At 46.5% G+C, this 23,373-nt stretch overlaps 1 protein-coding gene and 1 long non-coding RNA gene across 4 annotated transcripts in view; one reads left to right on the top strand and one right to left on the bottom strand.

Annotated features, from left to right (window-relative positions):
• Positions 1 to 9,799, top strand: part of LOC114110482 (uncharacterized) — a 39,681-nt gene extending 29,882 nt beyond the window's left edge. Inside the window, exons 2-4 of one of the 3 annotated variants that reach the window (XR_009598214.1) lie at positions 3,207 to 3,371; positions 3,889 to 8,841; positions 9,466 to 9,799. This is a non-coding gene — a long non-coding RNA (uncharacterized LOC114110482). Of the gene's footprint in view, positions 1 to 1,589; positions 3,372 to 3,888 lie in introns of those variants that run through there. The other 2 variants (XR_009598213.1, XR_003586745.3) reach the window with 2 other exon arrangements.
• The window catches only part of COLEC12 (collectin subfamily member 12), a 178,896-nt gene that overhangs the window by 1,869 nt on the left and 153,654 nt on the right, over positions 1 to 23,373 (bottom strand). Inside the window, exons 6-9 of the mRNA XM_004020490.6 lie at positions 11,951 to 12,439; positions 10,959 to 11,095; positions 9,660 to 9,769; positions 1,156 to 1,301 (exon numbers count right to left, since the gene is read on the bottom strand). Coding sequence (XP_004020539.3) covers positions 1,156 to 1,301; positions 9,660 to 9,769; positions 10,959 to 11,095; positions 11,951 to 12,439 — 882 coding nt within the window. The remainder of the gene's footprint in view (positions 1 to 1,155; positions 1,302 to 9,659; positions 9,770 to 10,958; positions 11,096 to 11,950; positions 12,440 to 23,373) is intronic.

Here is a 23,373-nt window from a genome sequence, read left to right on the forward strand (position 1 = left end):
GATTCTTTACCCACTGAGCCATCGGGGAAGCCCCTTGATGTAATTACACTTGTTTATTTTTTCCTTTGTTTTCAGATCCAAAAAATCATTACCAAGGTCACTGTCAGAGAGATTATTGCCTATGCTTTCTTCTGGAAATTTAATGGTTTCAAATCTTACATTTGAGTCATTTATCCATTTTGAGCTTATTTTGTGTAAGGTTAAGAGAATGGTCTGGTTTCACTCTCTTGCATGTAGCTGTCCAGTTTTCGCAGCAGCGTTTATCAAGGAGATTGTCTTTTCCTATTGTATATTCTTGGCTCCTTTGTCATAAATTGATTGACCGTATGTGCATAGGTTTATTTCTGGGCTCTCTATTATCTTTCACTGATAGAGATATGTGTTATTTTTATGTCACTACCACACTGTTCTGATTACTGTAGCTCTGCAATATATTTTGAAATCAGGGAGTATATGTCCAGCTTTGTTCTTCTTTCTCAAGATTACTTTGGCTATTTAGGGTCTTTTGTGGTTCCATACAAATTTTAGGATTGTTTTCTCTCTTTCTGTGGAAAATGACACTGGAGTTCATATAGAGATTCCACTGAATCTGTAGATTTCTTTGGGTAGAATGGACATTTTAACAATACTCTTCCAATCTGTGAGCACAGAATATGTTTCCATTTATTTGGGCCTTCTTCAATACCTTTCATGAATGTCTTATAGTTTCCAGTGTATAGGTCTTTCACCTCCTTGGTTAAATTTATTCCTAGGTATTTTATCTTTTTGATGCAATTGCAAGTGGTATTGTTTTCCCAATTTCTCTGATAGTTTGTTATATGAAAAGACATATGACATTGGTGCCATATGATAAAGAACAACTGCCTGACAATATTATAAGGTAATGACCTAGGCCCACCCATTAGTCTAAAATTTACTGAGTACTTCCTCTATATTAGGCACATGTATTAATTTACTTAAGATCTCACAAAAACCCCATTAAGAGGATTACTATTATTGTTTCCGTGAGATTAATAGCTTGCCGAGATACTAAGTGGCAGAATCAGGACTGGAATCCAGTTGCAGAACCTACTTTCAGAGCCCTTATACTCCCCTCTTGCCCTTTAATAAGATATAAGCTCTGCAGTGCTCTCTTAAATCCCTTCCACTGCTTACCTCTCTCCCTGTCTTTCTCGCAGATGAAGTGATTCATGTCTTCACACTGGAAATCATTCCACTGCCCCAAATTAATCAGTCCAGCACAATCTTCTCCAGGCCCGTGGCCATGACCCCAGTTATCTGGCTGTCCAGCTTTCCAATTTCTTTTAAGAAAACAGAAATCGAGTGTTATTTGCAAAGTCACGCAGACGTTTGCTTGACCCAAGAGCAGCAGAGAAATGTAAAAAACAAAACCAAGGCCTGTCACGCGTCCCAGAATGAAAACTCGCTGTTTAAAAAGCTGCACACGCTCTGATTCTGAATAAGAAGCAGCTGTTTCGCAGAGGAGCGTGTGACACAGCCTCTCCCTGCAGGCTTGTTATCTTGGCCACAGTAGAGTCAGCTCACGGAGCTGCTTCATCACATTGCTGAGGAAGTAAATCTGTCTTCAACACAGCTCGATGAATGACAGCTTTCTAATGTGTACTGGAATGCTGACTTCTGGGCTTGAGTGTGAATATATACATTCTGAGGATGATACACCCTCACACAAACACACATACACTTATGAGAACCCAGAAGAAATCTTTGTACATTCTAATATCTTGTCTCTAACAAGTCAGAGTCAGGCAGAGAGAGAGACACCCCTCCCGTTTTTTTAAAACCTTAAACCTTTCATTTTGTAGTGAGATATAGCCAATTAACAATGTTGTGGTGGTTTCAGGTGAACAGCGAAGGGACTCAGCCATACATACTCTTGTATCCACAGACTTACCAAATGAACTTTATGGCTGCTGGGGGGAAAGGGAAGTTAGGGACTTTGGAAAGGTCATATACACACTACTATATTTAAAATGGAGAGAACGTTGATATACACTTAGAAGACCCTATCAACACTTGGTTATGGTTTTCTGGCTAAGCTGCAGACAGCTAATTGCTTCAGAAAGAAATAGTAATTTAATCTTACTGAAAATGACTCATACATTTCACTGCCTTTTTTGGGAGAGAGATTCTTCAAAACAAGTCGTCTTTAAGATGAGCTCAACTTGGGGCTTGTTAACTTGTCTGCTGGTGCTCCCAGCACCCCCTCGTCAGGGTTCACTGTTTCTGCCTCTCTTTCTAAGCGATCAACTAGGTGTGCTTCCAAGAGTCAAAACTCGGAAGGCTACATTTTCTTTAAGAGCCAAGTCCTTGAACAGAAGCCTGTGGTCACCTCCTGAGAGGACAAGTTTGCCTCGTGCGGAGGGTCTGAAAAGAACATCTGCAGCAGGAGGTGCTTCTCGTAAACGATGACTCATTTCCCAAGCAGCAGCATCTGACTCCGTAATCGCTCACTCTGGTCCACGCTCCCTGTTGCTATCAGAGTGGCAGTGGCTTTGGCCACTAGAGAGAAATCTTCCACTGTACAGACTCTGAAGGCCAAATAAAGTTCTACAGTAAAGAAGCACGTCTCACTACTAAGATTTTCCTATTTTGAAGCCAGGTTCTTACCAGGGTCACCCAAGGATAAAGACCAAATTGCCCTCCATCTTATGACGACAAGACCAGCAAAAATCAGGGCAGTGGGAAAAGAGGAGTCGAAATTTACAGTCAAAGGATGGGAAAATGAGGTCGAATTGACTCCCCTGCACCAACTGTATATTTAGGGATTTTTTTTTTTAAGAAAATGAAAAGTGAGGGACTTCTTTGGTGATCCAGTGCCTAAGAATCTGCCTTGCAATGCAGAGGATGTGGGTTCGATCCCTAGTTAGGGAACAAAGATCCCACATGCTGCAGAGCAACTAAGTCTGCGTGCCACAATTACTGAGCCTGCACGCCACGGCTGGAGACTCCATGCACCACAACTAGAGAGTCTGTGTGTGAACCACACCAAAAGATCCCACATGACACAACTAAGACCTGCCACAGCCGAATAAATGACTAACAAATGTTTTTTTTTTAAATGACCTCACTTAAATCTAGAGATGAAGAGATATTTTAGAGGAAACCATCAAGCAATGAGTATAAATGGGATGGTACTTAGGTGGAAGAGTCAGAAATAGTCATTTATTTGCTCATTCATTCCACAGAGTGTCTACTGCACGCAAGGGCTACAGCTAGCCGATGGCAACGCGAGTGCTGTAGAGAACAGACTGCCAGTCCTCGTAGAACTTGTATCCTAGGCAAGAAACAAAGCAGTTACAGACCTCAGACTGTGATGCCAAGAAAAGGTGACGTTGGAAGGAAACTTTTATGTAAGCTTTTTTGGTGTGTTTCTCTCTTACCTTGACAGACCTTCCTAGAAATGGCCACGGTGCCCAGGCAGTTTGGTGGTGTGGATGTACACTTGCTTCATTTCTACAGTTATATGAGGGGGTTCCCTTCCAATTTTGCCTACCAGATTTGAGACTGTGATTCTGGATGCATTAATGATGGGACATTTGATATTTTTTATCTCACAGTTAATTGGAAAATTGCATAAATAGGAATTCTGATAGACGATCTGTTTAGTATTTTCCCCTTGCATTTCCTTGCCCTGTTCAGTAGGTAAAAGGGGCTTACAGGAAGTTCTCTGGCAATTCAGTGATTACGACCCTGTTTTCATTGCTATGAGCATGGGTTTGATCCCTGGTTGGGGAACTAAGATCCCACAACTGGTGTGGCATGGCCAAAAAAAAAAAAAAAAAAGAGATGGACAGATGAGATGAAAGAGAACAAATTGATAATGGAAGGAGATCATTTTTATCACCATTCTCCATTTGTTTTTTCCAGGTCATGGAAATTCTTCAGTGTGGTGTTTGAAGTAATCCTTCAGGACTAAAGGTAGGATGTGGCTGTGAGTGGAATGACCCAGGTGAGACCAGCAAGGGTGGGAGATGGAGTAGCTTGAAGCCAGGCTGCAGGGGTAGTTTGTCTTGTATATGGTCTCCCAGCATCTCTTTGGAAAAGCTAAAATCACACAGAGTGATTTATGGTCAATCCCTCCTGTCTGCATGCTTATAACAGTGCAGAGCATGTCAGAGAAACAGAATGTATATGTTCTGGAGAAGAATTCCAGCTTAAATAGTGCCTAAACCTCACTCCACAGATGGATTCTGGAAAGAGAAATGGCTGAAGCCCGGGTGCCGAATTCTTGAATCCCATATTTTAACACACGAGTTGCAGAAGTGGTTGGATAGCAACATGCGTTATGTACTTGGACAGTGTATTCTGAGTACACCGGGGACCACAGAAGCACCTAGACTCACGCTTCCAGGAGCTGGAATCACGAAGCATCTCAGCTGATGGGTGTGAAGCACCCCCTCCCCATCCCCACCTTCCCTGTTCTGGGTTTATCCTCATGGAGTAGAGCACAAACTTTCAAGCTTGGCAATCAGCCCCTCCCAACCACACAACTTAGTACGTTCTCATCAACCGCAAGATTGACGGAGGCTTCATGGCTGAGAAAATTCTTCTGGTAAGAGCCTGGCCTCAAGACAGGAAAATCTTAGTAGCGAGAAGCATTTCTTTTCGATTGAATTTTCTCCCACTATAGAGGTTTCTCTCTAGTGGCCAAAGCCAGAGTCGCATGAAGAGTGATTATGGCATAAGATGAAGCCAAAGTTTCTCTTCCAGTGCTTTTTAATTTTGGGAGACTTTTTTGATGACCCAGCATTTGTTTGATGATCTTGGTGAATGTACCATATGCACCTGAAAAGAATGTGTTGTTGGGTGAAAGGTTCCATAAATATCAATGAAGTCAAGTTAGTTGATTGGTTGATTGGTTTAGTCCCTAAGTCATGTCCGACTCTTGCAATCCCATAGACTGTAGCCTGACAGGCTCCTTTGGTCCACAGGATTTCTCAGGCAAGAAATGGAGTGGGTTGCCATTTCCTTCGCCAGGGGATCTTCCCGACCCAGGGATCGAACCCAAGGATCAAACCTGGGTCCCCTAATTACAGGTGGTCTCCAGTATTGCAGGCGATTCTGTACCAACTGAGCCACCGGGGAAGTTAGTTGATAGTGTCTGCTACGTTCCTCTTGGTTTTTCTGTCTACTTGGTTCTATTAATTACTGAGAAGAGAGCACTGAAGGCTCATTTGAAGCCCTTCTCTTCACCATATGCACATTTAGGGTCAAGGTATCTGTCTTCTTGATTGTGACAGGGTCCTGCAAATCAGACTATTTTTACATGAGTGGAACAGTATCTCTCACTCATACTGGGCCCAAAACTCTAGAAAAGATTTTCCAGGCTGGCACAGGGGCTGGGCCATGGTGGATACTCCAGGATAATTCACTGAATGTTATCATGAGACTGTGGGCCAGCAGATCCCAGAGTCCAGCCAGGGGACTGGTACCAGCTGGTCAAGAATGAAGTTTCACAGGTCTGTTGTGAAAAGAGAAAAATGAGGACAACTCTGTGTGTATGTATGGGTGATGGCCAACTGTCTTTTTTGATTTTGTTTTTGTTGTTTTGTGCTGAGATTTGTTGATAGGTGATTTTTGTCTTTTTGGCTGCACTCTGTGGCATGTGGGAGCTTAGCTCCTCAACCAGGGATTAAATCCATGCCCCCTGTACTGGAAGTCTTGACCACTGAACCGCTGGGCAAGTCCCAATGGGTGATTTTTAAAATCCATGTCCTTGGTTGGCAAATAAAATCTTGGCAACACGTGTCAGCTCTCCAGTCTTTCTCTTGGAAGTGCATTGGTGGGTGGACCCAAAGCACTTGGAAACCTGTTCCTAGGTACCATCCCGAGACACAGCGAGTCAGATTGTATGTTTTGCTGGAAATAAACCTTTGTTCAAGTCCACGTGTACCTTAAACTTTCAGCATCCACTCCACGTCAATGTTGCTTTTTGTCTGGTTACTCCAGCACCATCGTCCTCAACTAGCTCTCAGTATAAAAATTCAAGTAGGGGCAAGAGACAGAGGAGAGAGCCTTTCATCCCTTTTCTATTTCCTCCTTAATAGTACCCCCAACAGCCTGAAACAACTTCAGAAGGGGAGAAAAGGTAAGAGCAAAGTAGGGAGGCTGATTTCTTCTGTAACCTGGGTGAGGCATGGGGAGGGGCCAGGTCCAGAAACCACTGTGTACGGCAGGGGAAAGGGAAGTGATGGACCGGGCATGGAGGCCACAGAAGCAAAGAGAAGGAGGGTGCAGGTGAGTTTGAGTACATGGGGAGGTACCTGTGTTGGGTACCCTGTGCTGGGAAATCCCATGGACAGAAAAGCCTGGCAAGCTACAGTCTATAGGTCACAACTTAGCAAATGATCAACATGAAAATGATGATGGGGACGACAACAGGAGTTGTTGTTGTTCAGTCCCAGCTGTGTCCGACTCTTTGTGACCCCATGGACTGCAGCACGCCAGGCGCCCTGTCCTTCACTATCTCCTGGTTTGCCCAAATTCATGTCCATTGCATTGGTGATGCCACCCAGCCATCTCATCCTCTGACGCCTTCTTCTCCTTCTGCCCTCAATCTTTCCCAGTATCAGGGATTTTTCCAGTGAGTTGACTGTTTGCATCAGACAACCAAAATACTGGAGCTTCAGCTTCAGCATCAGTCCTTCCAATGAGAACTCAGGGCTTATTTCCTTTAGGATTGACTGGTTCGATTGCCTTGCTGTCCAAGGGACTTTCAGGAGTTTTCTCCAGCACCACAGTTCCAAGGCATCAATTCTTTGGCGTTCTGCCTTAGACAAGTAATAGGCGTAATAATACAAATACTAGCAGATAGCATTTCTTGAGCACTTCCCGTGGGCTCACTGTCATTGGTGCTTGATATGTATCATCTCATATAATGTTTACAATACCGATGTCGGTGCTTCTGTAATCTTCACTTCTAGATGAGGGCATGGAGGTTCACATGGCTGGGTAACTTACACAGGGTCACGTAGCTGCTGAGTGCTGGTTGAAGGCCTGGAACCCAGACCTGGTGAACTCCAGGGCAGATACTCCCTTCCCTTGCTGCACGGGCTCTTTGTCTTGTTTGTGGCGTGTTTATTATTATATGGCAAGTTCAATTAGCCTTCGGCTATTGAGGCCTCATAATATGTCTGCCTAATTTATTCTTGCTTTTAAAATCTGATCCCAGGGATTTTTACATGTCTGTGTGTTCCTTTGGGTGGAAAACAAGAAGCAGAGTCTGGGCCCTGGCTGGGGTGCTGTGCAGTTGTGGCTGGGAACAGAGCTCCCCGAAGGTGTCTGGTGATGTGATTCTTTCCTATCCCAGGTATCAAGGCTGGGCTGTCATCCCAATCAGTACTTCCTGCTGGAGCCTGGGAGACAGGAGAAAATTCCACCCTGGGAGAGCTGGCAGGGGTGCTACTGTCCCTGCTCAATCCATTCCACGTGGGCCAACCCAGTTTGTGCTTAGAGGAGGGCTTCAGATTGAATTTCTTAGTGAGTCTAACCCAGACCTTTTTTTTTTTTTCATGACCGTGAGAAATGTGGAGGAGACTGAAGTTGTTATTTTTTTTAGCTCCCCACTGACTCCTTTAAAAAAATCATCCATACTCTTGACTGTCAAAGTGACACATTTATCTTTCCCTTAGTATTCTCTGCCTTCTGTCCCAACTTTCACAGCTCTGATTTTATTTATTTTTTAAAATTTATCTATTTCTTTGCATCAGGTTTTAACTGAGGCCTCCCCTCCCCACTTCCACTGTTCTGACTTTATTTATTTAAAAAAAATATTTATCTGTTTATTCAACTGAATCGGGTTTTAACTGAGGTATGTGGAATCTTTTGTTTCTTTATTTGTACCAGATCTTTGTTTTGTTCTTATCTTTTAGTTGCAGTACATGTGAACTCTTAGTTGTAAGCATGTGGGATCTAGTTCCCTGACCAGGGATTGAACCCAGGTCCCCTGCATTCGGAGTACAGTGTGGTAGCCACTGGACCACCAGGGAAGTCCCTCCACTGCTCTGGTTGTAGATGACAACTCTCACAACTGCTTTGAGTCTCCTGAAGCGTATCCTTGCCGTGATGGATAACTTCCTTGGGTGTCAGCCACATTTCCGAGGGCCAGGATGTGGTGTAGCTTCCTCCCACCGAGGATGGGTGTACAGGGAGCAGACTGGCTATCTGCTGAGCCAGGAAAGAGATATCCATTTGTCCTGGGGGCAGTCTGAGGCTCACCTTTGGCGCTAACCCCAAATCTTCAAATGTTCCACCTCAATGTTTGGTTGCTATTCTAAAAGAAATGGCCTGGGTGGTTGATTCCTCAGTGGTCCAGTGGTTAAGAATCCACCTTGCAATGCAGGGACTGTGGGTTTGATCCCTAGTCGGGGAACTAAGATTCCACAAGGCATGGAACAACTAAGCCCACTAGCTACTGGGCCCACATGATGCAGCTAAGACCTGATGCAGGCAAATAAATAAATACTTAAAAAAAATCCTTTAAAAGAAATGGCCTTACTCTGGTTTCCCATCTATATCCTCTAATCATGCTTTTCACATAGAGGATTTAAAAGCATAAAGAAGGCTGTCTACCCACACACACAGGCACGCGCGCGCACACACACAGAAACTCTATCTCACCCCTCCACCCCTCGAGCCCATCTTCCTGTCCTTGACCACAACTGTTCCAGCCCTGATGCCCGTGACATTGTCCTGGACCTGAAACACCCTCAACTTCTCTCCAGGTTCCAAGGATGCTGTGGCTACTCCAGCTCAGGACACAGTCCTGAAGCCAAGATGCCCACACGCCTGCTTGAGCCTCTGTAGGACATGTCTCCTCTGGTGGGTTTTTATACATTCTTCCCTATTTGGTACAGTGTGTGTTCCACAGTTTCACATTTCTGCATCTACTAGATGCAAAGCAAGAGGAGGATGAAGAGGTGAAATTGAAATGGGCGCAATTTCATCCTCTTCAGACCCTGGGGTGGGATTAGGACAGGAGTGGACACTGGGGTCTGGTGAGGCTCATGGACATTTCTGTACCCCTGGGAGCTTTGAGGAGGTTCTATGAACTGCTTCTGTTCTCTGTTGCTGCCTTTATAGAACTAGATCACACTGGACTTACGGGGACCCTTCAAACCTGTGGGGAGATGGTCGTCCCACAAGGACCTTCGTTCGTGGTACACTTGCACTTTCTATGTGTAGGAGAGTCATCAACTCGTAGTTCATCCCCACACTCTGGCCAGAAGCCCAGTGAGGGCTGGGACACCAACAGTGTCATCGTGAAGGGAGCGCCCTGCCCATGTTGGAAACACATCTGGGGAGCTCGACCGAGCTGGGGGAGCCGGGCTTCCTTGGCTTTTCCAGCAGCACTTAAAGAGCACACTTTGCCATCTCTCTCCCTACCACCCTGGGCAGTTTTATGAGTCTGTATTTTTGTTTGTTTTTTTTTGTTTTTCTTGGTAGAAATGAAGAAAAATTCACTCCGCGAGAAGACGGAAAAACCCGACTTTTACCCCATATTGATTTCCCTCCATGGAAATAAACGTGCAGCTGGTACCCAGAGGCTGAGTGTGAGGATTGTGTTGGACACAAGGTCGTTCAGGAAGAAACAGACCAGCGAGAGCCTGACCAGCAACCTGGACGTTTCTGAGACTCACTTGTACTCCGGAAATGTCCCATCCAGCCACCTCCATTCATTCTCCCTCTCCAAGTCTGTGAGGCCAATCCAGTAGTTCTCTTTCGCCACCATCTGCTTTTTGATCCATTGCTGGAAAATAAAATCATAGATGGTGCGTTACTATTTCTTGAACAGATGTTTGGGAGACTTTCAGTATTTAGAAATGAGGGACACTTTTGGAGAGGATGCCTGTCATAACTTGTGCTCTATTTTGCTATCCTCTTTTTATTGCACTTGTTTTGCCCTGGGGTTTTTTTTGGTGGTGGTGGGGTGGGGGTGCGGGGCAGTCTTTGATATATTCTCCTCTTATAAGTTTATAAGCGATACTCCTAAACTATCCAGATCACTCATGAATCCCACCAGGCTCCACCCCTCCCACAGCCCCTCCCTCCGATGTGCTAATAATAGTAACAGCCACGGCACTATCAAGCCCTTCCTCTTGACCGGGTCCCATGTCCAGTGTGTCACACGTAACATGTCTTCGAGCCATTACAACCACCAGCCTAATAAAGGTGACAAGCGGTTGAGCTGGGGTCAGGCCCAGGCTCCTGACCCCTGTCTTATGGATGCTCATTTCCAGTCAATTACTGCAGAAGCATCCGTTTTCAGGGTCCTATCTGCCGGAGACATGCAGGGGAAAGAAAGGAGGCCCCTGTGACAGTGCAGCATTAAAGAGAAAGCACTGGTGTTGTTGCTAGATGGACCTCAGTTTCAGTCTCAGCTCTGCATTTACTTGTCTCATATATTAATCATTCAAATTTTGTGGGGCCTCAGTTTTCCTGTCTGTAAGATGGGGATAATAGTACCCACAGGCTCCTGGGGTGTGGTGAAGTTTATAGGAGAAAATGCCTGGCACACATTAGGAACCAAATGAGTGGTTATTATGTGTGGGCTTTGTCCCAGGACCATATATGCCCTTCCTGACCCTGTTAAGGCCACATGTCTGGACCCTGGCATTCGGCCCCACCCCTCCAGTGCTCAGGGCTTTCTGCCTCTCCATAAGAGACTTGTACCGACCTGCAGGCTTCCCGCTCTTTCCGGGAAAAGCCACACAGCTCCAGGCTTGATAAAGCAAGAGCTTTCAGGTGCTAGCACAAGGACCCAACCCCCATGCCGTGAATGCTTTCTGTCCCTGGATAAAGCCCAAATCTCAATCATGTGGCCCTCGGTGTTTCTGTGACTATGAATTTATGGTATCTTTGAATAAGCATGCACTTTCCAGATGTCAGCGATTCTTAAATTACAGTTTTCTCCAACCCTAAGAATGCCACACACGTACCTGCTCCTCTCCCGTGTTTATGAAAACGAGATGTGAAGACATTCTTTCGCAGAAAAGTTTTGCATCCTCAAAAAAGTCTCTCTCAGTCGAAAAATAGTAGCATTTGTCTGTGAAGTTCTTCCAGTAAGGCAGGCAGCCTAGGAATGGAAAGTTCAAAAATGCCGATGGAAACACACACACGCTGAAAACACTATGCCTTCAGGAGGCATAGCCGCAGCCCGGCTTCCCCACTGCCCATATGCTGAGTCTGTGACTGATGTTCCTGAACATTCTAGGGGCCAAGACCAGTCCCAGGAAGTAGATGGCCTGCAGGACACATGGTGGTTAAAACCACTTAAGCGGGCCTTTGTGTCTGGATTAGTCTTCACAATGACAGAAGTAACAGACACAGAAATAACAAGCAGCACAGGCTCAGGTGGTCCCCATCAGCCCGGGATCACACAGAACCTGTAAACAAGAGGCTGGGAGAGCTAGGCTCACAGGAAAATGCAACGAAGGGGGACTGCAGGAAACCAAGCGGAATCGGCTGTGGGTCCAAGGGGAGAAAGACAGGCTTGGTTGCAAACCCAAAGCTTTCATTATCAAAGGATGAGAAGGTACCATAATACCTTCTCAAAAAGAAACTCGAGCTGGCTTCAGGAACAGAAAGTTCCATCTGCACATTAACTAAGGGTTGACCATCCCCAGGTGAAAGGCAGAGAATGAAGACAGGGACGGCTCTGGGGTGGCCAGCCTCAGATTTTCCTGAATTCAACGTCTGGGACCCGTTTGTCCCTGAGGACCCGACTTAGCTAATGATAAATGAGCGCTAGAGGAGCTGATGCTGTTTAGGGATAAACACACGTGCCTGAAGGATGCTGCCTAGTGAGGGGCTAGGCGAGCAGCAGGGGCGGAAGCCCACCCTGTGTGATGCCTTCACTGCTAATAAGACTGGGTGTGTAAGGTGAACACGGGGAGCACCCCCATCCCGGGTGTGAGGGGCTCAGACTCACCGTTGTCCTCAGGTGCTGTGGTCGGCTCGGTCTTAAGGGCCAGGGGCACTGCCGCCCCTGAGGGGCCTGGGGGACCAGGAGGACCCTTGATACCTGGCATGCCCGGCATCCCAGGGAGGCCTGGCAGCCCCCGTGGCCCGGGCACCCCAGGCTCCCCCACGGTGCCCTGCAGTCCCTGGAAGCCGGGGGGGCCCTGAGGGCCTGGGAGTCCATCCTTGCCCGGTGGGCCGGGGGGGCCTGGGTCCCCGCTGGGGCCCTGGGGGCCAGGCTTCCCAGGAGACCCTCGGGAGCCTTTGGAGCCTTGCAGGCCTTTGGAGCCTTTGCTGCCGCGCTCTCCAGGGGGGCCAACCGGCCCGATTGGGCCCCTCTCACCAGCTGGGCCAGGCGGGCCCGGCTCCCCCTTCTCTCCTTTCTGCCCCTTGTTGCCAGTGGGGCCTGGGGGTCCCTGCTGTCCTCGGTCACCTTTTGGACCCCTGGGGCCAGGAGGACCTGAAACATAAAAAGAAGACAAAAGGCATAAGCGTGAAATCTGGGACACCTCTGGTCATCCGGGACCGTTTCTTCACAGCAGGAAGGCTGTGTGGGTTAGGATTGCTATATGTGTGTCTGTGTTTCTGTGTGTGCGTGCGTGTGCGCTCAGTCATGTTTGAGTCTTTGCAACCCCAAGGACTGTAGCCCACCAGGCTCCTCTGTCCATGGGATTCTCCAGGCAAGAATACTGGAGTGGGTTGCATTTCCTTGAGATGACCTCTCTCTTATTTCCTCCTCATTCCATCGATTTGATAAATATTTATTAACTACCTGTTATATGACAAGCACCATGTAAGGTGTGGGGTAAGGGGTTGAATTGGACTAAAGAGATGCCACGGAGTGTTGAGAGACTGTCCTGTGATTCCCCCATTGCACCAGCCCGGCCTCTCCTCTCTGGTCCTCCCCTGTGGTGCTCCTGTCCCTCCAATGGTGCTGCGGGAACATGGAGGTCCTCAGGGCCGGGCCTCACTGTGGACCAGATCACCGGGACGGGAGATCTAGGTCGTGGGTGCTCTCAGGGCCAGCTGAGGAGGACCAGTTTCATTTTTCCCAGTGATGCAAACGGTGCATCAAATGCACCTAATAATGCAAATAGGGTTTGGGCTTCCCTGGTGGCTCAGACTGTAAAAATCCACCTGGAATGCAGGAGACCTGGGTTTGATCCCTGGGTTGGGAAGATCCCCTGGAGGCGGGCATGGCAACCCACTCCAGTATTCTTGCCTGGAGAATCCCCGTAGACAGAGGAGCCTGGTAGGCTACAGTCCATGGAGTTGCAAAGAATCAGACACAATTTAGCGACTAAGCACAGCACATAGGGAAGGTAGACTAGAGAAAGAAACAGGTGCAGCATCTCATTGGCAAGGGAGGAAAAAAAAATTGTTTTCCTCCAGAGGAAAAAGCAGTTCCCCCTTAAAAAGGCAGGGAGGGGGTTGGGGGAAGGGAAGCAAATACTTGGTCCTCTCTCTTTGCTCCAAAAGGCAGTTCACTTAACGTGGGGGTGTCCTCTTTTCTCTGAATTCTCAAGAGTAACATCGACATCACAACCAGAATTTGTATGCACATGACAGGGTGAAGTACCTTCACATACAGTATGTCACGTGACCTTCATCTATGGCATAGGATTCCCACAGCACATCTGAGGACATGCAGGGCCAGAGACACAAAGCTCTTTGTTCAGAGTTATTGAGCAACTCAAGACAGATCTACCCAGGGGAATGAGGCTTCCCAGGTGGCGCTAGTGGTAAAGAATCCACCTGCAATGCAGGCGACCTGGGTTCAATCCTTGGGTCAGGAAGATCCCCTGGAGAAGGGAATGGCTACCCACTCCAGTATTCTTGCCTGGGGAATCCCCACAGACAGAGGAGCCTAGCAGGCTACAGTCCATGGGGTTGCAGAATCGGTCACAACTGAGTGACTGACATAGCACACCCATGGGAGTAAGACACGTCCAGTTACCATCAGGGGGAGGAGCTGGGGCAGGAATTCAGGGGCTTCTCCTGTTGAAATGAACACATCATGGAGGACACTGTGCTCAAACAGTCCGCTGCCTGGAATCTCAGAGCATCTGAGATCTCGCTATTCTACAGGAATAAGCATAAGAGCTCTGCACCCATTCTCTGGATGGAAGCCCAGAGCCTTGGAGGCTGGGAGGATGGAAGTGCGGGGGAGAGACAGGATTGGCGGGGCTCCCACGCTCAGTTTTGCCTGTTCCTCTTCACCAGCACACCTCCCCACTGACTGGTCAGGACAGAACGGTGAAGCAGCCTTTCCCACCTCTGTTCCCTCTCGCCCCAGGCCCTGGTGGACATGACTGCATCCACATACCAGCCACGGCCACGGCCAGCCCTCCATCTCTGTCCTTCCTCTGCAGAAGCCTAGGTCCTGGGCTCAGCTTTGCTCCCTTGAGCCTACCCATGACACTGCCCCTGGACTTTCAGGCCGGACCCTCTACGGAGCTGTAAGTGAGTTTATGCCAAACTAGCATGCACTAGGGCTAGCGCTGGCTTCAGTGTGTTGCTTTTAGGGTTATCTGCCCCAAAAGTCAGAGACTTCAGGGTGAAACACCTTCTTCCTGAATCCATCTTACTGACTTTTGTCCATCTGCTCCTGTTGACTCCTCCCTACCATCAGCTCTCCAGGCCTCTGGGGCCTCATCTCCATCCCATTCGTGGATGGTCCATTTTCTCTGGGATGTCCAGCCAGCATCTCCAACCTGGCGTGTCTACACTGACCTCGTCACCTCTGCTGTTCATGCCCTCCTCCCGTCATCTCTTATCCCACTGCATCATCACAGCCGTCTCATCACCATCCTAGTGCCGGGGTTCTCTCTTCCTCTCTCCCCCATCCCCTCTGTCTTTCTGGTAGATTTTTACGGTTACCTCTCAACTGCTCTTCCTACCTGATCCCTCTCCATGCATCTCACTCTGCATCTTTCACACATCTGTCTTCCTTGTACTCAGCTCGGGACCCCACTTGCTCCAGGATACCCTCTTGGTCCTCTGGTGTCAAGGCTTCCAGGACCTGGTCTCACGTGTGTTGATTCACCCTCCTCTGCACCTGTCCAAATTTCTTCTCTCAGAATTCCCTCTGCCCACATCCATCTGGAAAATTCCTGCTCACCCACCATGTAATCCTCCCAGGTCACTCCAGGTGGAAGTTTTCCCTCCTTCTGTGATGTTTAGTCCTTGTTCTTCTTCAAGGACCCTTCCCCATCTAGTAGCTAGATTACAGGCCACAGTCATTATCTAGCAAGTGTTTCTCAAATCAATGTGCCTCATGGATCAAAAACCCCGCAGGCTTCCCTGGTGGTAACGAATCCACCTGCTAATGTGGCGGGCACAGATTCAGTCCCTGGTCCAGGAAGATCCCACACGCTGAGGTGCAACTAAGCCCACGCATCACAACTACTGAGCCCGTGCTCTAGAGCCTGGGAACCGCAGCTACTGAGCGCACGTGCCCTAGAGCGTGTGCTCTGCAACACGAGGAGCCACTGCAATGAGAAGCCTGCACACAGCAAGGAAGGGTGGCCCTTGCTTGCCGCAACTAGAGAAAGCCCTCGCGGCAACAAAGACCCAGCCCAGCCAAAGATAAATAAATAAATATTTTTATGTATGTAAAAAAAGAAAGCCTGTTGCATTAGTGCTAACATTTTGGGTCCAGCAGAGACTAGAAGGGAGGGATTCTAGGGTGACAGTGTCCTGCCTGGTGACCTTTACCTCATTCTAAGAAGCCACCTCCACTCAATCTATGTATCAGGTTGACCCTGGCTGCCAGTAAGACTGGCCATGGGGAGATGTCTTCCCAACTCTATTCATACTTCTGAACTGATCCTGTGATCTTATATCCATAATTTGATTTTTTTTCCTGTTTAACCTGAGGAGACTCATTAAACAGCCTACCCATATAGGAAAGACAGAGGGTTGGTTTTTACTGCCAGATGGATCTCCTTTAAAAAGGGTTAGCTCAGAGGTTAAAGCGTCTGCCTCCAATGCGGGAGACCCGGGTTCGATCCCTGGGTCAGGAAGATCCCCTGGAGAAGGAAATGGCAATCCACTCCAGTATTCTTGCCTGGAGAATCCTATGGACGGAGAAGCCTAGTAGGTTACAGTCCACGGGGTCGCAAAGAGTCGGACACGACTGAGCGACTTCACCTTCACCTTCAAAAAGGTAACTTAGCTCCTTTGTGTAGTTGAGAAAAAATGTCTTAAGAGAGTATTAGTGGGGAAGGTGGCCTGTATGTTCCTCTGTAAAGCACGCAGCACGATGGAAGGTTCTAGTGGAACGATTCTGACAATAGGCCAAAACAAACAGAAATCTGATTTATTTGGAATAAGGGCAAAAATAAAAGTAATCCCCACCCCCCCCACACACACACAACTACTTCGGTTTTGTTCATGTTCTATGTTTGACCTTAAGAAATCAAAATAATGAGGAAGATCTGTCGGGAAATTCAAGTGCTTTAGAAGTTCTTTATTCTCTCTATGGATTTGCCAGTAACCAGCGTCGCTCTATCACTCATGGCGGGTTGGTGCTGTACTCGCAAGTTATGGGAAATGAGTCCACCCAGGGCCAGGAAATGGTGCCCATTCCAGGGCCTGTCTCCCTGTTCTGAATGTTCCGACAGACCCATGTGGCAGAGAGTTGTATTTCTTCCAGAACACCCTCCTCTGGTTGCCAACAGAATTCCAAAGACATACGATTCTCTCTTCCCCTCCTGACATGAATCCAAGACTCCTTTACCTGGGGTGACAGCTTTTCATGAATCTTCTTTCTTTCTGGGGTCAGGTAATATATGGTGTTTGGCTATTTCTCTCTGAACCTAAGCTACACTTGAATATCCTCACCCCCTCCACAAAGAATCATGGCTTATTTTATTTTCTTTTTCTTTTTTAAAATTTTTTTATGGCTTATTTTTAAAATGCCATAAAAATGTAGACCTCATAGTCAACACAAAATACCAACTGATACTAATTTCCAGATGTTGAGAAGGAAGGGAATAAAATATTGGGAGGAGATGCAAGTTTTTGCCTTGGATAGCCTAAAATCCTACTTGTGATGGATTTCCTAGCTGGATTAGGATAAAAACTGAATTTTTCATATGAAGCACTATATCCATCACAAATAGATTATCTGCCTATTCAAAGAGACACATGTATCCCAATGTTCACTGCAGCACTGTTTATGATAGCCAGGACCTGGAAGCAACCTAAATGTCTATCAATGGATGAATGCATAAAGAAGTTGTGGTATATATATATGATGAAATATTACTCAACCATAAAAAGGAATGAATTTGAGTCTGTTGAACTGAGGTAGATGAACCTAGGGCCTGTTATACACAGTGAAGTAAGTCAGAGAAAAACAAATATCATATACCAACCCTTACCTATGGAGTCTAGGACAAGGGTCCTGATGAACCTATTTGCAGGGCAGGAAGAGAAATACAGACGTGGAGAACAGACAGAGTTGGGAAAGGAGAGGGTGGGATGAACTGAAAGAGTAGTACTGAAATATATAAATTACCACGTGTAAAAGACACAGCTAGTGGGAAGCTGCTTTATAACACAGGGAGCCCAGCCCGGCAGTCTGTGAAAACCTAGAGAGCCGGGGTGGGGGTAGGAGGGAGGCTCAAGAGGGGCAACCGACACAACTTAGGAAAGCAATTATCCTCCAATTAAAAAAACAAATATGTTCTCTGTTATATTGAAAAGTTAATATAATGTTTTATATCCATGGTGGTGGATAAACTCCTAGCAGGCACACTGCTAGGACCCACGTCTTCATCCACAGCTGCCCCAGCCTTGGGAAAATATCACAGAGCTAGAGCTGGAGGCTGGAACTCTGCCTTCAAACACTGGGCTATGGGAAAATGTACTCTGTATGCCCTGTACTCGGGGATTCATTCATTCATATACTTGTCTCATTAAGACAATACTTTGCTTGCTCCTTAAGACCTAGATATTTGCTATTTATTTCTTTCTAAAAATCACTAAGAAAAAGAGCTAAAACCATTTCAAAAGTTAGGACTGGATCCCCCTACAAAGCTGATCACTAATGCTAGGGGTATATCTTCCTCAAGGACCTGGGATGCCAGTATAGCTTTTGGCATCTGGATGATTCTAGGATTTTAGGTATTACTTGAATCTTTTTTATTTTTTGGTGGGGGCAGCTGTTAAAGTAAAATGAAATAAAATATAAGCCACTGATAGTGCCTTAAAAGTGAAAACTCTGAAATAAATGACAAGACAGTATTCATGAGCCCATGCAATACCTTGAATTCAGAGTTGAGAAAATGGTGACGTTACACGTGGGGCAGACATGATGTCCTGTACAGAACAGAAAACGAGGCCACGTGGTTGGCTGCCTAGCTTGGGATTTTTTTTTTTTTTTTTGCCACGTGGCTTGTGGGATCTTAGTTCCCTGACCAGGGAACCGTGTCCCGTGCAATGGAAGTGTGGAGCCCTAACCACTGAACCACCAGGGAGCTCCCCTGGCTTGGGATTCTGAAATGCCAGGATACCATGTTGCTGGTAAAGCTGTCGAATGAAGGCTCCAGAAATGCCTGTATATGACCAAGACCAGAACTCAGAACAGCTGTGTTTGCACTGTCAGCAAATCCTCCTCCCCAGGCTTCTAGGCTCCAGAGCCAGGAGCTTTAAACACTAGAATCCTTTAAACAAACATCTTAAAGAGGATAGGAGACTTTAAATACTGTGCTGTTGCTGCTTTGGCCACCAAGCTGCAGGCTTTGAGAAGGGCCAAGCCCCGTATCCTACCCCTGAAATAACTTTACAACTTGTTTTCCAAAAAAAACTGCTTGTGCCTAACGGAAAATAGAGAAAACACTTTAATTCTTACTGCCACTCAACATCGTGGAGACTTTTATTTTAGAACCACAAGTGGTCAGGCTGGAAGATACAGAAAAATAGTAATATCATCTGACATATTTTTCTTCTCACGCAGTGAAATGAATCACATTTATTTAACACCCACATGTGAAAAAGTCATTCTGCAGGGCTTAGGTGAAAAGGCATATACAAATAAAAAGGAAATTTAAGACAGGATATTTGGCAATCATTTTAAAAAATAATTTGGTTCTTGACCTCATGTTCAAGATAGTCAGACATCTGGAAAGCCACGGAAGCTCTTTGTCCACAGAGGAGGATGTATTTAAGCCACTGTTTCTCACCAACTGGCCACGGTGTGCTTCAACGCCTTCGAATGCCTGCACTCAGTAAACGTGGATCAGGATTTCCCTGGTGGTCCAGTGGTTAAAAATCCACCTGCCAACTGCAGGGGACATGGGTTCGATCCCTGATCTGGGGAGATCCCAACACACCCCTGAGCAATTAAGCCTATATGCTACAACTACTGAGCCCACTCGTCCTAGAGTCTGGGTGCTGCAACAAGAGAAGTCACTGCAATGAGAAGCCCGCACACCGTAACTAGAGTAGCCCCCAGCAGAGCCAAAAACAAATAGATAACATGGATCAAAAATGAGGGAAAGTCAGAGAGGGGCAGCAGCCAGTCTGATTCCTCTCCAGGGCTGGGCACCGGGAAGCCAGCAGTAAGAACTTCTGAACTCCCGTCAACCTTAAAGCCTGCATCTGTACAACTGTGTTCTTTGTGGGCACGAATGTTGTCTTCCATGGTGATATACTGGCTGGGGCTATAGCAGAGGGAAAAACTTGGACAGGAACTGAACATACTCACACTTGGGTATGAATATTAGCTAAGCCTCTGCCAGGCACTGCCCTGTTTTATTTACATTATCTCATTAAGTCCTTATAACTGAAATAGGTAGGCAGATACTTGGTACTCATCTCCAGGGTTCTCTGGCTCTACGGCTCTCGTTCTCATCACTAAACCTCATGGTCCTCCCAGAAGAGCAGGTGCAGGGAATTGTCTGGTTGTACTAGGAGGATGCGACTTACACCTGCATGTATTGTAGCAGTAGCTTAGGGTGTGAGGTGAACTTGCTACCTAAGAGTGTGTTTTATGAAGTATGAAGTCTTCCATGTGCCAAATTAGGATGAAAAAATGTTACACTATCGGCAACAACAACAATAAAAGCCTTTCATAAGGTTCTGGGGTTTATGGAGGTAGAGATCATTGTTGACAGGATTCAATTTTGTTGTGGTTGTTCAGTTGCTCAGTCATCTCTGACTCTTTGCAACCCCATGGACTTTGGCACGCCAGGCTTCCCTGTCCTCCAATATCTCCTTGAGTTTGCTCAAACTCATGTCCATTAAGTCGGTGATGCCACCCAACCATCTCATCCTCTGTCGCCCTCTTCTCCTCCTGGCCTCAATCTTTCCCAGCATCCACCTTGTTGCTCAAGCTAAACACTTAGGAGATGCCCATTCCTCCGCCCTGCTCATGTCTGATCCATCCATGAGCCTTGTCCAGCTCCTCAAAGCTGGCCTGATCCCGTGTCCAGTTTCTGCCCACAGCACTCTACTCCATCAATGTACCCTTTGGGCTTGGGACACCTTGGGGAGAGAAATCCAGGGTCTTGCACACCAAATGTGATCAAAAAGGGATCTGGGTGGGCTCTGAACGTTCACAGCCCCTCCAGCCCATGTGTTCCTCACCCTGCAGGCACGGCCACAGAAGGCCAGTCCGGGCTATCATCTGGGGAAGGGCAGGGCTACCCTTGATTCTCTCTCCAGAATTCCTCCTGACTGAGAAGACCCGCTATGGTCATGCATGCTGCTACTATCCATCCCAAGTCACCCACGATGGGTCCCTCACTCCTCACTATGGTCATGCATGCTGCTACTATCCATCCCAAGTCACCCACGATGGGTCCCTCACTCCTCACTGGAACACTGCCTCCAGGATCACTTCCTGGTTATCTGTTCTTCCCCCAGCATCTAGGATGACCTTTCAAAAATATAAATCAGGTCATGTCACCCCCTTCCTTAAAACTCCCCCTCACATTTAGAGTGAAATCCCATCTCCTTGGCCTCATAGGCTCCCCTGGGGCGGCCAGGAGGAAGGGCATGCATTTTCTGTGATTATCTATGGGGTTTGCATCACAGGCTTTGCACCAAACAATCTGGGCTTAGATCCCATTTAGCTACTTATCATTTCTGTAAATTTAAGGAAGTTCTTTAAACCCCTAGAAGGCTTAGTTTCCTTATGTATAACTGGCAATGAGTTTTTGAGCACCTGCTTTACAGAGTGGGTGTCACAGGGGTAATTCATGAAAAGCCCTCATTACACTCATACTTAACTTCAGTTGATAAAAATAATCAGAATGGAAACATTAATTCATTTAAAGCCAGGCTCTGAATCTATTTATTGTTAATAAATATCTGAATCTGGATATTGTTAATCTATTTATTGTCATTTATTGTTGTTGTCTGGTCGCTAAGTCGTGGCCAACTCTTTACAACCCCATGGACTGTAGCCCCCCTTCTCCAAGGAAATGACATCTCCAAAGACATTTATAGCTAGAAAATATCCAGAATACCATGTTAGGATTGTTGAGGGTATTACAACTTTAAGAGACAATTAGAAAGCACTTATTTTATGAGATTGCAAGTCTGCTGAGATTTCCCCTCATTCTGAATTTCAGTTGAGAAGGAATAGGGGAAAAGAAATAAATAATAAATATAGGTAATAAATAAATCAAGCACGGAAGAACTGTCTGGCTGTGTGAAAGCCCACTCTTTATTCAGAGTATGACTCTCACCTACAGTACCCCTGACAGGCATTGTCCAGCCCCTCTATAGCTGGGCACACGTACGGTTCACAGAATCCATTATATTTTCAAGCAACAGCAATTTTTATAAGGAACACTATATAAGAACTAAAACATTTTCCTTTAATGAGTACCCACTAGTCTTTGTTTCACCCTCTGGAGTGCCTCAGATGTCATTTAAAATCTCTTCCACATGACAGCCTTTTGAATAGTTATAAACAGCTGCCTTATTCCCCACTAAGCAGTCTCTCCTATAGGTTAAAGTTCCAGGTTCTTCGATCCTTCTTCACAGCACATGATTTCTAGACCCCATCACTCACCCTGATCCTATTTTTCTGAGCGTGCTGGTCTGTGAGCATCCCCTGTTGATCAGGCTTCCCAACATACACACTATCCTTGGGGAGTGGTTTTGCCATGCTAAAAGGAGGGAGTATCACCTCCCTCATTTTGGATATCATATTTTTATTAATACAGCAAAAGATCACATGAGCTTCCCTGGCAGACACATTGAGTTGCTTTACAGTCTACTAAAACGCCCCACACTTTTCATGCACACTTCCTCTAAGTCATGCCCACCACCCACCCCATCAACATTTGTATTTGGCCTTCTCTATCTACAAGTAGGGATTTTCATGTCTCCCCCATCTATTTCATTTTGTTGGCATCTCTTTACTGTTCCAGCCTCTGCAGATCATTTTGGATCAAGATTCTCTGACCTGTTAGTATACACAGTTTCACATCACACAAGTATTGGCTGTCATCCACGTCCTCATGCTAGTCCTGGCCAAGCTGTTGAGCAGTCCCTGCCATCTGCCACTCAGCTCTGCTTCCAGGCTCAGAGGGCCTCATTTAACTATCACCCTTTATATTCATTCAACTAGCATGGCAGTCACACCCAAGGGTGACTCTCAGTGACTCATGCCCTTGTATAATCCTTTCCCCTTAAGCATGGAAACTGTAAATTGCTTCTGACCAACTGTATATGGCAAAGGTGATGGGATGTCATTCCCTTGCCTAGGTTACATTATATAAGACTCTATCTTTGCAGGCTGGAGTGAGAGACTCCCTTGCTGGGTGTAAAGAAGCTGCAATGGTTTGAGATGGCCACATGGCAAGGGGCTGGGGTGACCTTTAGGACCTGACAGCCCATCTTACCATCCAGATTGCCAACAGATGGATTCTGCCAAGAACCTGAAGGAGTGTGGAAATGAGGCTTTCCCTAGTCAAGACTCTGATGAAACCATAGCCCCTCACTGAGCCTGTACCTGGGCAAGACCCTAAGCAAAGGATACACCTATGCTGTGCCCAGATTCCTGACCACAGAAACTGTGAGATGAGAAATGGGAGCTGTAAGTGCTGAGTTTTTAGTAATTTGCTATGCAAATGAATACGACCAATAAACCCATCTAACTGATCATTCATCCAGCACTGATTGCTCCACCTTGTTCTGAAGGGTATCACCGCCAGGAGCCTCGCTGAAGTCCAGATGTGCTATTTTTCATTCTCCTAGTTTAAACAATATACTATCTCTGTTACTGTCAGGAAATAAAATGAAGTCCATTGGCTTTCTTCTTAGTGAAGTCATTCTGGTGATTATTGCTTTCCTGAAAGCTCAAAAATGATCTAATCTGGTCCAAGGACTTTCAGTTTATACGGATGCCCTGGTTTGGAGTAAAACTCAGAT

This window comes from Ovis aries, chromosome 23, assembly GCF_016772045.2.
Source record: "Ovis aries strain OAR_USU_Benz2616 breed Rambouillet chromosome 23, ARS-UI_Ramb_v3.0, whole genome shotgun sequence".
In the NCBI taxonomy this organism is placed as follows: Eukaryota; Metazoa; Chordata; class Mammalia; order Artiodactyla; family Bovidae; genus Ovis; species Ovis aries.